The sequence below is a fragment of the Microtus ochrogaster genome, chromosome X (genome assembly GCF_000317375.1).
Source record: "Microtus ochrogaster isolate Prairie Vole_2 chromosome X, MicOch1.0, whole genome shotgun sequence".
Lineage (NCBI taxonomy): Eukaryota > Metazoa > Chordata > Mammalia > Rodentia > Cricetidae > Microtus > Microtus ochrogaster.
The window spans coordinates 60,393,371-60,410,561 of record NC_022026.1 but is presented as its reverse complement, the minus strand read 5'-3'; the positions used below and the strand labels follow the sequence as shown (position 1 = coordinate 60,410,561).

At 40.8% G+C, this 17,191-nt stretch overlaps 1 protein-coding gene across 1 annotated transcript in view; it reads right to left on the bottom strand.

The window, feature by feature from the left end:
• The window catches only part of Dipk2b (divergent protein kinase domain 2B), a 50,465-nt gene that overhangs the window by 18,589 nt on the left and 14,685 nt on the right, over positions 1–17,191 (bottom strand). The window contains exon 2 of the mRNA XM_005358936.3: positions 14,752–15,016. Within this exon, the coding sequence (XP_005358993.2) occupies positions 14,752–15,016 (265 nt within the window). The remainder of the gene's footprint in view (positions 1–14,751; positions 15,017–17,191) is intronic.

Sequence of the window (17,191 nt, the reverse complement as noted above, 5' to 3'; positions counted from 1 at the left end):
TTGAATCTATAAATTGCCTTTGGTAGAATTGCCATTTTTACTATGTTGATCCTCCCAATCCAAGAGCAAGGGAGCTCCTTCCATTTTCTGGTATCCTCTTCATCCAAACTTCATTTTTATAAATAAATAGAGACTATAAATATTTTTCCAAGACAGGGTTTCTTTGTGTAACAGCCCTGGCTGTCCTGGAACTAGCTCTGTAGACCAGGTTGGCCTCAAACTCAGAGAACCACGTGCCTCTGCCTCCCAAGTACTGGGATTGAAGGCATGTACTACCATTCTGGATGAGATTATGAATTTTTGTAATAAGTAGTTTTTTCTCAGTATCCATGGGGTATTAGGGACTACCCTATAAGTGCTAAAAGTCCCTTGTGTAAAATGGTAAAGCATTTACATAAAACATAGGCTTACATCTGTCTGTATATGCCAAACTATCTCTAAATCATTTTTAATACTGTTATTCTGTTATTGGTTTAAACTGAAAATGTTCCCCAGAGGCTCATGTTTTGAACATTGGTTCCCCAGGTGGTGGTACTCTATTGGGGGACTGTGACATTTTTAATAGGTGAGACCTAACTGGTAGTTGGCTAGGGTAGATCACTGAAGGCTATAGTGTGTTTCCCGGTTCCAGTATCAGACTTTGTACTTCCTGGACTGTCTTTCTACCTCCCAGGGAACAGAGACTAAGGGTGCTATGTAGGAGGGTTACATTGTTGGAAGGAGAGCCTTCCTCATACTGGCAGGTCCATGCAGAAACAAAGAGATCTATATGAATCTACTTATAATATACATATGTGATAAAGAAATAGTGTTTGGTACGTAAATATAATTTGTGTAAATTGTGAAAATCAATAATAAACACAGAAAACCTTACAAAATGGACAAGTACCTTATCAAAGATCAAAGAAGCCAATAAATACATGAAAACAGGCCCTATATTATGTTATCAGAAAATACAAGTGAGACCATGTGAAATACTGCTAGACACCCACTAAAATACCTGAAGTGCAAAATTAATAAGAATGAGTCAACACAGATAGAAAAGAGCAGCCTGTACCCTCTCTTCCATTGCATATAGGAGAAGCATATATTGCATACTGCATATAGGAAAACCAGTAAAAAGTCCCTTCAGACTCTGTCCATATGTAATGTTATGACCATGGAAATTCACTTTGACATGTTTAAGTTCAACTGTAGGCACAAAGAAAGTTGACATCAATCATTCTGAGTGAAACAACCCAAATCGAGAAAGACAAACATGGTATGTTCTCACTCACAAATGGATATTAACTGTAAAATAAAGGACAGCCATGCTACAATCCACAGACCTAGAGAGGCTAGAAAACAAGGAGGGTTTATGGTGGTGGGGCACTCAGATCTTCCTGGGAAGTGGAATAAAAGATATTTCTTGAGTGAATTGAGGACTGGTCGGGATGGGAACATGAGTGATCAGCTTGGGGGTGTGGAACTGTGGGAGAGAGTACTGAAACAGACTACTGGAAAGGGGTGCATTTGGGGTCAGATAAAAATCTGGTGCAAGAGAATCTCCCAGGAATCCACAAGGAAGACCCCAACTTAGCAATAGTGGATAAGTAGCCTGAACTGACAATCTCCTGTGACAAGCAATTTTCATCAGAGAGGCTTCATCCAGCAACTGATGGAAACAGATGCTGACCCACAGCCAAGCATTAGGCAGAGTTCTAGGAATCCTACAGAAAAGGGGCAGGAAGGATTGGAGGAGCCAGAGGGGTCAAGGACATCACAAGAAAACTCACAATACTAACTAAACTGGGCTCATATGGGACTCACAGAAATTGAACCAACAACCTGCATGGGACTGACCTAGCCACTCGGCATATTTGTTACAGTTGTATGGTTTGATCCTTTTGTGGCACTGCTAACAGGGAGAACAGAGGCTCTCTCTGATTCTTTTACAGGTTCTTGGGATCCTCCTCATCATACTGGGTTGCCTTGTTCAGCCTTAATACATGGAGGAGGAGGGTACTTAGTCTTATTGCAACTTGCTATGCCCTGCTTTATTAATACTTATGGGAGACCTGCCCTTTCATAAACAGAAACAGGAAGGAAGAGTGGAACGAGTGGTGGGAACTGTGAAAGGATGGAGGGGAGGGACTGGGCGGAGAAGAGGGAGGGAAAACTGCAGCCAGGCTATAAAACAAACAAACAAACAAACAAACAAATGAGAGAATGTTGACATAAATTTCAATTGACAATAACCCAAAGTAAATGCAACTCAAATGTTCATCAGTGGCAGAATATGTAACTTGTATCATCCAAAGTAAACTATCATATTTTTAGAAAAAAGAAAATTAACTATTGACTTAATAACTTGATGAAATACTAACATTATAATACTGTGTTATTTCATTTAAATGAAGTTCAAAAACAAGCAAAAATCGGGAGGTAGAGGCGGGTGGATCTTTTGAGTTTGAGGCCATCCTGGTCTACAGAGTGAGTTCCAGGACAGACAGGGCTTCACAGAGAAACTCTGTCATAAACAAACAAACAAACAAACAAACAAAAAACAAAGCAAAACTGTTGTAATATGAGCGGTGAGGCTGCATCCCCGGCACCCGGCCGCCCGCATGGCTAGCTTATGCCCCAAAATAATTACATGGAAACTGTATTCTTTTTTTTTTTTTACACTGCTTGGTCTCTTATTGGCTAGCTCTTACATATCGATCTAACCCATTTCTAATAATCTGTGTAGCTCCACGAGCTGGCTTACCAGGAAAGATCTTAACCTGCGTCTGTCTGGAGTGGGAGAATCATGGCGACTCCCTGACTCAGCTTCTTTCTCCCAGCATTCTGTTCTGTTTTCTCTGCCTACCTAAGGGTTGGCCTATCAAATGGGTCTAGGCAGTTTCTTTATTAATAAGAAATCACTCCCACATCACAAAACAGGCAAAGAACATCCAAGGTGGTTCAGCCCAGAAAGGTGACTACTTTTAAAAGGAGATAGAGTGAAATTTTAGTTGAACTGGAATTGAGAAGTTGCCTGGGATATTGTACTTTTATTGCTAAAATCAAGTAGTTCTGAGCAGACTGGGATGGTTTGTCATCCTAGGAAGGGACATTTTACTGGAATGGGACAAAAAAAAAGCCTTCTGAGGGGCCAGAAACATCCAGGATCTTGTAGATGGTGTTTCTGAGTGAACCCACATGTTACATTTTACCCAATATACTTAAGATTTATGTAATTATGTAATTCATACTTTAATTAGAAGTCTTTAAAAATAGCTATTTGAGCTGAGTGTGGTGACACATGCCTGAAATCCTAACACTCAGGAGGCCAAAGTTGGAAGATCATGAGTTTAAGGCTAGCCTGAGATAAATAGCAAGACCTTGTCCAAACCAAACCAAACCAATCAACCATCCAACTAAACAAACAAAAAAGTAAATCCAAAACCAAACAATCCCAACACTTGGCATTGTACAGAGATTTAAAAAAGGCTTGTTGAATAAGGTTATGGGAAGAATTTTGGTCGTTAACAAACTGAAGGGTCTGCTTTTTTTAAGGTTTGACTGTCTTCTTTGCCAGATGATGAAACTTCCATCTGAAAAGAGTGGAACAAAGTCCGGTGAGTAGCAGCAGAAAGCCAGCGGCACCAAACAAGCTTGTACTCTTCTGAACCAGACCCACAGAGACTTTGCAAACAGTATCTCTGGGCCATGGGCAGTGGATGCAGGTATCAGAAAAGACTTAAAAGCACGTTTTAGGTATTCCAAAGGAGCACAGGGTGTATTAGAGAAATTGGCTCATCTTGGATCATGGTAAATATCCTAAAGTAAGGCTGTAGTGGGATGATTTAGAAACTTCTGGGAGGATACTTGATATCATGAAGCAACTGAGAATCTGTTAATCAAGTATTTCCTAACTGGCTTTCTTCTTTGACCTGGTGATTTTATTTCTTTTTAAATCTCAGAAGTGAAATGGACTTAGAATATATGTACTTAGTGAGATATTCAACAATGATTCTTAGTATAACACTGAACATCTTGACTGCAACAAAACAAAGATAATGCTAACTGGGTTTGCCTGAAAACTAATAGATAAATTTCCATGGAACAATAAGGTTTTCTTTTTGGCTCTGTCCCATGTAGAAGTTTTATTAACAACTGAAACTAAAGTTCTATTAATTAAAACTGAGGGTGATGTGTACTTGGGATGATAGTAGTATGAGAAGGAATCAGACTCAGGAGGCTAAAGAGCTGGCTCAGCAGTTAAGATCATTGGCTCTCTTTCCAGAGAACCAAGCTTTGGTTTCCAGTGCTCATAACTATTTGGATTGCAGTAAATCTAAAGCTTGCCTTTGGTTTCTGCAGGCATCAGCATGCATGTAGTGCACACACGTACATGTATGCAACACACACATATTAAATAAAAATAAATAAATATGACTCTTTTTTAAAATCAGGATCAAGCTGGTAGACTAGAGTAATGGATTTAATCTAGGATAATATTTAGTGGGTTAAATTAAATGTTCTGTTCTTATGAACTAAAATCTAGCCACAGAGTTTATAGTTGATATAAAGATGAATACACTTCAATATGAGGGCAATGGGCAGATGGGAAATAGGACTAGGGATCTTTAGACTAGAGACACAACAACTTAGGAGGACGATCTTAGAGGAACTGAGTAGAAATAATTTATATGCAGGAAAGTTACAAGAAGATAGATTGACAGTGCATTTTTAGGAGACTTCTGTCCCAAGACAACCTATTTTTTCCTGAAGGAATGAGTTTTCTGTCATTGTGTGGTAAGGTGGATAATCCTTCGTTGTTGTTGTTTTTCCCTTACTTTAAATAGTGATGTTTTAAGTTTATTTCAAGAACCTATGACATATGCTTGACAGAAATCTAGCTGCTCCTGACTCTTGCAGCTCTGCCTTCCCCAGTGTGATGGACTGTATCCCCTAAAACTGTGCCCCCCAAATAAACTCTTCCTTCCCCTCTCAAAACACCTTAATTAGAGCCGGGCGGTGGTGGTGCACGCCTTTAATCTCAGCACTTAGGAGGCAGAGGCAGGCTGTGAATTAAGTCCAGCCTGGCCTACAAGAGCTAGTTTCAGGACAGGCTCCAAAGCTACAGAGAAACTCTGTCTTGAAAAACCAAAAACCAAACCAAAGCAAAAACCTTAATTATTGAATCAGTGTGTGTGTGTAATGGGAGCACATGATATGGTACTCACGTGGAGGTGAGAAGACACTGCGTGGGAGTGCGTGGCTTCCTGGGATTGAATTCAAGTCCTTAGGCTCAGTGACAGATACTTTTACCCAGTGATCCACCTTACTGGCCTCAGACATTTATTTTTATCTTGCTCTGTGACCTGTTGTCATATACAAACTGAGAGTAAATTTACTTCCTAACAGACAGGAAAGGTTTAGGAATCATGCCTTCCACAGAAGTCTAGATAATATTTAGAGAGGAGAGTTGACTCATTTGGAAAAATTATGTCTACTAGAAGTGGCCCTGATTTCGTATTGAACAAACATGCACTTTGTATCTTTTTGTATTATTCTTCCACATGAAGGACCAAACTCTTTTGACAGCTGCCCAAGACAATGCTGCACTGATTTCTGATTTTCTGCTGAACAGTGGTTTGGTAAAGACTAATAAATCATATACATAGTGGTAATATGGAATTTTCTTCATTGTTATTTTCTCCATATTACAATTTCAATACCTTGTTCCATGATCTAAAGATTGCTGTTAAATCTTTATCTTTTTATTTTAAAAAAAATCTTTATATTTTTATCTTTTTATTTTTGTGTCTGACGTTACTGCAGTTTGATTAGAGAAAGTGGTCTTTAATATTTATAGTTCCGAAAATTAAGAGGTTTTATGACCTAATAAATACTTTTAAAACATGATGCATAAGCTGGTTCTGTAATTTTTTCTTCCATATATCTTTCTTTGCATGTAGAAAGTATTCAGTAATTACAATGTTTAGTCTCTGCTTCCTTTGTGTTATGTGAAGATATTTGTAGACACAGCCAGTCCAGAGGCCTCTAAACCAGATCACATTTACAGGAAAAGCATCTGTTTCATGACTGCAGGTACTTTTCTCTAAGCTATTCTGTATATGAGCACCAATTCTAAATAAACTATTTTTCTCTATATCCAAAGAAGTCTGAAAAAGTCTAATTTATAAATTAGTTATGGTAAAATGTTGATGATAACTCATACAAAAATACAGTAATTGTGGCGCTAGGAAGTTGGCTGAGTTCATAAAGTGCTGTCTGTGGAAGCATAAGGGCCTAAGCTCTGATCCCCAGTGTCCATATAAAATCTGGGGACGGTAACCTGAAAGTTGGTGAGTAGAGACAGGATCCTAGGGACAGCTCTAGGTTCAATAAGAAACTATGTCTCACAGAAAAGAAAATGTAGAGAGGCACTTTAGGGAAATCCTGATACCAATTAAATGAAATATAATAATTATAACAACATACTATAATAAGACTTATTTCAAAGCAATGAACTATTTGCTTCTGGCATTTCCTGTTTGATATTTTTTGAATGACCGTGGGAACTAGAAAATGGAACTATAAATAAAGGAAGGGCTACTGCATATCAAAAGAGGGGTAGTGAGATCTCTAACAAAGCATTTCATAGCAAAATGGAGGCTTGATGTCTTTTGAGGGGTTTGGCTCACTACTGTGCAAATGCCGGGCAAGGTTAAAGCCCTGTGTAGACAGGCCCCCTTTCATCGTCTGTCTTGACTGTCCAGACTTCAGTTCTCTTTCAACTGGGGGCTTCTCTTTTTCTTTTTCTTTTTTTTTTTTTTTGAGTAACACAGGGGCAGGCCTAGGACCTGTCTCATGCTTACTTTTAACTTAGTCTTCTCTTGCCTCCTTTTTCTTCTTAAACTTGGCCATGCTGAGCCTGAAAAAGCCTTTCAGCATGTTTTGTTTTGTTTTCATTCATGAGGTCCATGAAGAATGATTTAGGAGTTATTTTATCAGACCGAGTGGGTGACTTACTTGCCCCTTTATCGCGAATCCACAATGCAAAGGACGGTCTGGAAATTAGTATGTCAAGTATCTTAATTTTGTTTTTGTTTGGTTGTTGTTTTGTTTGTTGAGACAGGGTTTCTCTGTGTAACAGCCCTGACTGTCCTGGAACTCAGAGATCCATCCGCCTCTGCCTTCTGAGTCCTAGGATTAAAGGCACGTGCCACCACCTCCCAGCTTAATTATTTTTCTATTGCTGTGGTAAAACACTATAACCAAGGTAACTTATAAAAGAAAATATTTGATTTGGGTTTATGCTTTTAGAGAGTTAGAGTCCTTGATGGTGGAGCAAAGGCATAGTGGCAGGAACAGTTGAGAGCTTACATCTAGATGTGCAAGAAAGAGGCAGAGAGAGGGAGGGTGAGAGAGTGAGGGAGCTAAAGAGATAGAGATAGATAGATAGAGGTGGGAGAGAGGGAGATAGAGAAGAGCAGGAATAGCAAGAGTCTTTTGAAACCTTAAATTACCTCATTTTACCCCAACCCCCCTCCAATCTTTCTTCCAGCAAACATATGGGGTCATTTCATTCATATAGCCTAGGCTGGCTCTTCACTTGCACTCAGCCTCCCAAATGCTGGGATTACAGATGTGCCTCATCACACTAGGCTAGTCATTTCAATTTTGACCCCAGTGTTAGACAAGTATGAAAATGATACAGTCAGCATCAAGCTATTTTTATGTTCCAACATCAATATAGTCATGCTAATATTTAAACAAAGGACCAAACAAAAACCTGTTGAAAGGTTTGGAAGAGTCCTTGACCTGGTGGCTTGTGAGGAATTACAATTTTATATTCTGAAAAATAACCATGAATCTCATATAAAATTGCTTCCATGATAGCACTTTGTCATTCCATGTCTGATATCAGAATACAGATAGTGCAGTATGTTACCACACTTGAAGTGTCATCTTCTAGAGTTTAGGGACCTGGTTCCCTCCTAGTGTCCTTCCAGTTCTGTAAACATCCCTTTACATATTTTTGAGCTAAATCTAAACAACAATGAATTCACCTCGTTCAGCAGTTACAGATTAGCCTATATTGACTGAATGATTAAACTGTATTTTGGTGAATTTTATCTATTAAAAAAAAGGAAACTAGGAAGTAAAATTGCCAGGCGTTCTGGTTTAAACAAAGCTGTTGAAAGACTCTGTAATGCCATCTAGTGGTCAAAAAGCTCGTCTTCTGTCTAGCGCAATCTCCTTGGAGGTTTCCCGACCTGCAGTTAGGACTACGTCCCTGGAAGATTACTGGGTTCTTGAAGGAATGGAAGACAGACACGATGGAGGGTATGCTTTTCCCTCTCTGACACCTGCCTGGCTGGGGTTCTTTGCACTTGGCATAAAAACAGAGAAAAAAAAAAAAACAGAGGAAGCCTTCTTTGTGATTTTACAAACAAGCATATCGCGAAAAAACAGTGTGGTGTTCTTGGTTGCGCTGCTGTTCAGGGACTAGCAATTTAGGCTGTGGGATATTTCCATTAGAACAATGCACGAAAGTCACGGTTTAATTACTGTAAGTGCTGGAAACACACAGCCACATAAGCCCTGAATTTTCAACTTCCTCTTGATTCTTGATCCTGCCACCATCTTTGGCAGCTCCCGCTGTAAATAATTTGTGGTTCCAGGGAGTGTCCTTGTGACAGAGCTGTACTTGGCTCTGTAGGAGGGGAGCCCCAGACTCCAGAGTCAGCCTCTAATAGTGGTGACCACTGACCCTTTCACCCATGCCTACTTTATTACCAAACAAGACACAGTGTAGAGATCTAAGGTCCACTGGTCAGCTGGATGGCTCCTTGGCTCAGTTCACTTCAATTTCTGTAATTTTTTCCCCTCCTCTCCTGTTGTGGGAGCTGTGGGTTGCATTCCTGCTGCTCTGCTCCCAGCTGTCTGGCTAGCTTATACCCTAAAATAATGACACACAAATTGTATTCATTTAAGTACTGCCTGGCCCATTATATCTAGCCTCTTCTTGGCTAACTCTCACACGTGGACTGGCCCATTTCTAATAATGTGTGTAGCACCCCAAGGTGCGCTTACCGGGAAGATTCTAGCCTACATCCATCCTGGGTCGGAGCTTCATCGTGTCTGCCCCAGAGAGGAGAGCTATCGAGTCTGAGCTCACTTCCTCTTCCTCCCAGCATTCTGTTCTGTTTACTCCACCCACCTATGTTCTAACCTATGAGGGCCAAGCAGTTTCTTTATTTTTTAACCAATGACCTTCCTCCTTCACTCTCCCCTCTGCCTTTCCAGTTCTCTGAACAAGGCCTGCTAGTTTATTGTAGCCTTTTTTTTTACCTTCCCCAAATATACAAATACACACACAATGTTCTCTCTCTCTCTCTCTCTCTCTCTCTCTCTCTCTCTCTCTCTCTCACACACACACACACACACACACACACACACACACACACACATACACACACTTAAGGGATATGGCTTAATCACTGTTACAAAGTGGAACTTGAGGAAATGAGAGTTGGGGTGGGCAGCTTCAGTTAAACACTGACAGATGCCAGGGCTGGCTTGGCTGGTAGGCTGAGCTGGCTCTGGACTATTTGGTGTAAATTGAAAGATGAGGTACATATCCTTTCAAAACATCCCATAATAGCTCCCCATTTTGTTCATACAACTCATACATAAGTAAAAACAGGATTTCCCAACCAGAAATAAGGACGCATGCCTGATGGATTGTCAGAAAAACAGGGCAGAGCTGTTCAGCCAAATCAAGGATGAATGGTGTCAGAGGTCTTAGTTTTTTCTGGATGAGAATAGGAACAGAGGCTGCTTGTTTGGAATGCTATTGAGAAAGATTCTGTAGCTATATTTGACCTCCAGGAGAGGAATAGGTGAGTATGTGGTTGGTTTTATGATCTTCCACAATACTTGATCATTTGTAGACAATGTTGGAGTGCTTGTGTAGAGTCTAGGCTAGATGACTTACAATAACCTAAATCATATACAAATAGCTATACTTTACTGCTTAGGGAAAGACAAAAAGGAAAAAAGCATGCCTACAATTACTACAGACACTTTTAGATTGTTTTAAGGTAGTTTCTCACTATGTTGCATAGACTGGTTTAGAATTCCTGAGTTTCAGGAGTGCTTCTGCCTCAACCTCCAAAGTAGCTAAAGTGAGAACCACAGATTACTATGCATCTGTGATTGGTAGAGTCCAGAGATATGGAGTTCATTAATATAGAAAGTTGGCAGTATTAGGAACATCTGAGACAGTTAACAAAACACTATTGTTATTATTATGCCATAGAATTGCACTGTTGGCTTTGTACTCAAATTGTTTCTTGAAGAGCTGATAGTGAAATGTTCTCACTGTTAACATTTTGGCCTAGGAGGTTAGCTGTCCATTACATGGCTCTAAAAGAATGGAGTCACAAGATAGGCTAGTATTTTAATGACTCTTTCTTCCTTTTTTATTGACAAACATTCACTGTACCTAGCACTGAGTTTAACAAGGACATATTCATACTTGGACACAATATTCTTTGATCACATTCACCCCCATCATACTTCCACTTATTACTTAGCTAAAGTTCACATAATATTTAAAAAAAAAGTTCACGGTCAGATGTGGTGGTGCACGACTTTAATCCCAGCACTTGGGAGGCAGATCTCTGTGAGTTCCAGGCCAGCCTGGTCTACAAAGCAAATTTCAGGACAGCCAAGGCTGTTACACAGAGAAACCCTGTCTTGAAAAACCACACGCACATAGAAAAATGTTCATATATATAGCACAAAGTTCAACACTTTAACTATTGTTTCTTTCGGTAAAACGTCTCACTATGTAGGGCAGAATGGTTTCACACTTGCCAGTGTCCTGTCTCACCTTCCCAAGTGCCAGAGCTACAGGCATGCACCACAGTGTCTGGGCACTTTAGTCTTGTCAAACTATACAATTCGATGGGTTAAAGTACATCCACAAAGCTATGAAAACATCATAAATACCTCATTCTAGAATCTGTCATCCCCAAACAAGCTTCATCCCAACAATACTCACTCTGAATTCTCTCCTATTCTTAGACCTTGTTAACCACTAATTTTCTTTTTGTCTCTGTTCATTTGCCTGCTGAGACCATTTCCTATAAATAGAATCACACTTGCCCTCTGGTGTCTGGCTTATTTTATGGACCATGTTTTCAAGGTTTAGCTGTGTGGATGTGAATCAGTATTTTTTCCCCTGTTATGGCTGACTAATAAATAGTTTGTGGTTTGGACAAAACACATTTTATTTAGCCATCCATCAGTTGATGGACATTGGGGCTGTTCCCACCATTTGGCTATGATAAGTAGCACTGTTATGAATATTTACTATAACACTGTTTTAAAGTCTGGTTTTCAATTCTTCTGGGTTAGGCTAGGTGAGGGATTTTTCCCTCCAGTGTTAGTAGAAAAGGATCTATTTGAAACTAAAATTTTCTCAAGCTAAGAAGAGGCTTGTGGGTGATAGTCAGATGAGTCCTAGGAGTAGCAAAAATTCAAAGGCAGATAGCTTTTAGACTCCAAGGGCAAAGGTCTCTGGGGAAAAGTATGACAAGAAAGGGAGAAGATGCTGCCAGAAAAGAATACTGAGAACTTTGATCTTCATGAATAGAAAAACAATGAAGTTTTTCCTGAATTTATAAACTGGTTGGTGATATTTTTTCTGTTTTTTAAATAATTTTTTTCTGTTTTTTAGGTCCAGTGGGGATAAAAAGATGTGTTAGGGGAGGGCCAAGGAAAAGTGAAAATAGTCTGGTTTGGGCTGTTTTATTGAGTGTTGGGAAGAGATATTGTTTGGGTAGGAAGAAGGGAAACTCACAAGCTACATGTCAAATACAAAAGGAAAAAGCAGACAAAGAAGAATTTTGCATAATGAATAAAACAAAGAGGCTCAATTGTTACCAAAACTCTACATGCATTTCTGTAGTGATGGGGCTTTTCTAAAGCATTTCCTATCTCTACGAATATGAGGATGAAGGAATCAGGCAGACAAGGAGCATGTACTGCTGTTTTAGAAATGAGAGAATCCAGGACCTCACAGTACAACTATAGCATGTCTGCCTCCAGAAATGAGAAAATCCAAGCCTAGCCCAGCACTTGGTGATGGTAAATGTCAGGTGCATCTGTGAAGTAAACGTGGCAGAGCCACAGAAGTCAAAGAATGTCAGAACCTGGAGGGTCTTATGTCAAAGCAGTGTAGGATAAGTCTAAGGCTTAAATTCAAGGCCATTGGTCAGTGAATAAAAGACTTAAATCAGTACTCTGGTCCTTGTCCCCATAGAGACTGTCATCACAACGTGAAAGAGTTGGTAGTAAAAGTGGTCTTATCTGTCTCCACCACTGAGCCAAAAGACTAGGGCAGGAGGTTGTGTGTGATTCATCTCCAAATCCACAGCTGAAGCACAGTTGTTGAACTTGTTGAATGATTGAATAAGAACCAGAAGCACCCAGTTCTTCTTGGGACTCTGTTTCTTCTCATTCTGCCACAACTTTTAGTGGGAGATCCTAGATTCAAGCACAGTTTTTAAATTCCATGGAGCTCTGGCCTATACCTTGATGTCTACATATATGAACACAGGTGATCCTAGATGTATCAGAAGGGTGCTCTGAACTTGTCAAGATCCAAGGGATAATTCACATCTATTGTTAATATGGAAGTGTCTAGAACTCAAAGGGAAAAGACTTTACCTGAGTCTAGAGCAGTGGTTCTCAACCTGTGGGTTGTGACTCCACTGGGGTCACATATCGGTTATGTACATTATTATTCATAACAGTAGCAAAATTACAGTTATGAAATACCAATCAAATACTTTTATGGTTGGAGGCCACCACAATATGAGGAACTGTATTAAAGGGTCTCGGCATTAGGGAGTTTGAGAACAACTCTTGTCTAGAGCCTAAGACTCATCTAGCCACATTATAATGTCTTTTGTGGACGGTATATTGGTTGTTGTGCTCACAGATAAGCCCTAGGGGAACCAGGAATGTTACACGGTTACACAGAACCCGTTTTTCATCCATAAGAATGGGAGCAGAGATGACTGATGATTTTGTACTATCTGTGTGGCCAAGATATGAGCTCGTCAATGAATCAGATCTGTTTTTCTGGGAGATGTCACATGTACTTTACAAAGAGTATTATCAATGTAGTGTAGCGAGCTGCATGGAATCACACCTGATGGAGATGTATAATCAACTCCTATGGCTAAAGTCTGACTTATGCCTGATCATGCAATGATCATCAGCTGCTTGCATATGCGTGAACCTATGGGCAGTGCCCACCTGGCAATCTGGGATTGGCAGCCCATGCTTACTTAAGGGCTGGGAGAGGTTTGCCAGTGGGGAGAGGTCAAGGAGAGAGAGAGAGGAAAAAGAGAGAGGAGAGAGAGGGGAAGAGAGAGAGAAAGTGAATAAAGTCCTGGAATAAACTGCAGTGAGAAGAGCTCCGGTGGTAGCGTCATCCTTGCTGGACGAGGTAGAGTCGCGACAATGTAGTCATGTCTTAAATTTTCTTGTGCACATGGGATTGAGTTATTTATCAACAGGAAGTTATTTACCAAATTTTGCTGTATTTAAAAACTCAAAAAAACCCTCCAATGCCTGAAAAACTATTTGTGTTCATATTACCAAAGTTTGAACCAACACTGGCTACTTAGTCATGCTGAACCAAACTACTGCTTTGCTTCCCTGCAACAGAATTGCTCGCCTGTGGGTGTGGTGGTAGTAGAGATCCCCACAGACTTTAGAATTTATCTTGTACACTAGGAAGTTCCTTCTTTTGCTGTTTCGCAGTTTCCAGATGGAAATATTCTTGCCTTGAGGGACTGTGTACCTCGGGATGGACTTGTGAACAAGAAGGTAGGGCAGAAGGACAACCTTGGGAAGCTCAGCTTTGTCCAGTGTCAGATGGTGGCTTTGAGACCAACCCTGCACTCTTCCTGATGCCTGCTTTCAACAGTCTCCACATGTACCAGTCAGGTTTGCTAAAGGGGCAGAGCATGGTGTGTGTGTGTGTGTGTGTGCATGCACAAACACATGAGTGGTGTAGGAGGTCCTTCTGTATTTGTGTTGATTTTATTGGTTGAATAAAGAAGCTGCCTTGGCCTTTTTGATATGGCAGCCCTTGGGTGGGTGGAGTAGACAGAACATTATTCTGGGAGGAAGAAGGCAGAGTCAGAGAGAACTGCCATGAAGTTGCCAGAGTCAGACATGCTGAATCTTTCCCTGTAAGCTATGGCCTCATGGTTCTACACGGATTATTAGATATGGGTTAAAGCAAGATGTGAGAGTTAGTCAATAAGAGGCTATAGATAATGGGTCAGGCAGTATTTCAATGAATACAGTGTCTGTGTAGTTATTTCGGGCATAAGCTAGCCAGGCAGCGGGACTAGGCCCACGCTGCTCGTCGACTGGACTCCACCTTGTGTCATGGTCCTCCTGCCTTTGCCGGCTGAGTACTGAGATTATGGGCACATGCTCCCATGTGTGGTGATTCCACAACTATAACATTATTTTTATTTTCATTGCTACTTCATAACTGTAATTTTGCTACTGTATGAATCATAATTAATTATCTGGATTTTCTGATTGCCTTAGGTGATTCCTGTGAAAGGGCCATTCAATTCCCAAAGGGGTCGTGGCCCACAGGTTGAGAACTACTGAGCTGTGAGCTATGAATGGATATCTCCTGCCACCCCTCATTCTACCAAGGCCCACACTCACCTGCACTAGGTCAGGTGTGAGTCGCTTGGCCTGCAGCCATTTCTGGAACCTCCCTGTTTTTCGCAGGATGCGCTCAATGCTGCAGGTTTTGGGAGCCGATGCAGAGGCACATATTCTCCTGTCAGAGATCTCGCTTTGGTACTTGCTGACCAACTGAGAGACCTCCACAGGGCGCCAGGTTTTCGAATCATCTGAGTAGTTTGCAGCATAAGAAGGCAAGTCCTGAGGAGGCAGTCTCAGGTGGGAAGTCATCAAGTTGTCAAAGCTGTGGGAAGCATAGGATAAGCCTGTGAGGCAGAGGTGAGCCAGGGAGACGGGGCAGCAACCTGTCGGAACATTTCTTTCCCTTTGATGTGTTTCAAACTCCTTTTCCAAGAGGATTATCTGGTTTTGGCCAAGCTCAGAAGTGTACATGTGATGTCAAAAGAGGTCACACAAAAACTACCCTCTTCCCCCAGTGTACAGAAGGGGCAACTATGGCTCTTTGAACTTCAACCCCATTTAAAGACAATAGCTTACACTTGTGTTTCTTTTCATGCCCCACTCTCACCTTACACATGTAGAAACTGAGGCTGATGGAGTCTAAGTATCTTGCTCAAAATGGAATACAATGTTGACAGTCAGAGGTATAAAGCACCAAATCTATCCTTTACCTACTCTGCTTGTCCAAACCACCCATTCTTTGACCAATGCCTGGGTTCTGGAAATACAGTTTTCCAAGAGGCTCTTGGGCCTGAACTTGAGAGACCACTCCACCCCCATATCCAACACCAAGGAGCCCCATCGACATTGATTTAAGTCATCAGCACCAAGCAAATTTCAGGCATCCATGGCAGCTTCATGTTCATTAAGTCTAAGCCATCTGGCTCCAGCAGGTGTGTGACAGTGCACTGTGGCGCAGTCAGCTTTGAACCCTCCTCAGGGGAGAGGCACTGGCCTCTTGTCATCTGCTGGTTTTCTAGGCTCCATGGTTACACTTTCTAGCAGAGTCATCTCTCCAGCTGTGCGCTGACATTTCAATTAGGGAAGAATGTTGAATCTGCTTTTGATTTATGTCTGAAAAAATTACTCAGAAAAAGTTTGAGTTCATTATTATTAACTGAAGGTCATATTGCAAGTGAAAGTCAGACTATATCAAATACTGAACTTAAAAGGGCTTTTTCCATTCTTGTTATTGAGCACTATCAGGAAGTCATTGGTAATGAGTTTTAGCTAGTATATTTTCAATGAATTAGCATTTCAGTGAACCCAAAACTGTATATTGTTTTATTTTCTTACTCTTATAATTCATTGTTGTTTAAAGAGATTACAAGTTTTCCACTGATTGCTTGTTAATTGCCATGCTGGGGAGGAATCTCAGGACCTTGCGTTTGCTACCGAAATGTGCTACAACTGAACCACACTATCAGTTCATTCCTAGTATTTTGATAGGAAGGCAAACCACAGAAAAAGTTTAAAAGACAAAAGGTCAAGGTCAAGAAAGAATAGCCGGAGATCCCAGGTTTCTGAGTCCCTTCTGTATTAGAGCGCCAGTCTCTTATAGTTGGGAAAGAGCTGCCAGCAAGCTGCTCCTGCAGTATAACAATGCAAATAGCAATGGATGCAGGCCCAAGAGGTTCTGTTTAAGGGCGGTGGTGGCGCACACCTTTATTCCCAGCACTTGGGAGGCAGAGGCAGGTGGATCTCTGTGAGTTCGAGACCAGCCTGGTCTACAAGAGCTAGTTCCAGGACAGCTCCAAAACCACAGAGAAACCCTGTCTCGAAAAACCAAAAAAAAAAAAAAAAAAAGAAATACAGGTTAATAGTCATATAATAGTCAAGCTTATAGACATGCTAGTTAGGTTTTCTAAATATATATAGCTATATTTTAGTTAGGTATTCTTCAAATCTTTCAGAGATCTTCAGAATATGGTATTTAAAATGTTTTAAAAACTTAGGACTTTTCATGACAATGAGACACGTCTGGTCCTGGCAGTACCAATTACTTCAAGAGGATGATGGGCATCAAAGAGGCTTCTCATGGAGTTGGTTAGCCATTTGGGCAAGAAACTGCTCTTGCCTGAACTGCTTGACTGGACCTGCAGGACCCACAGAAAAATGACTGCTGAAGCTACCTAAAGAAGGTGAACAGTCCTTTGGGGTTCCTGTTTCATGAAAGAGTCTGCCAGACATTCTGTAGGACAACAAAGTAAGTGACTGACAAACTGCCAATATAGGTAGAACTATCTTTGACATTTCCTGCTTCCTGGAAAAATCTGCCAGACACTAAGGGCCTATAGGCTGAAGATGGGTGCCCCATTGTTACAGAAGAACTTTAGGTGACTGTCCAGACAGTGAGATGTCTCTGTCAATTCTAGAGTTTTGGAAGTTGCTTACAATGCACTTTATGTTTACTTAGGTAATATTATATTTTTCTGGAGTCTTTGATGGAGTTAAAGAA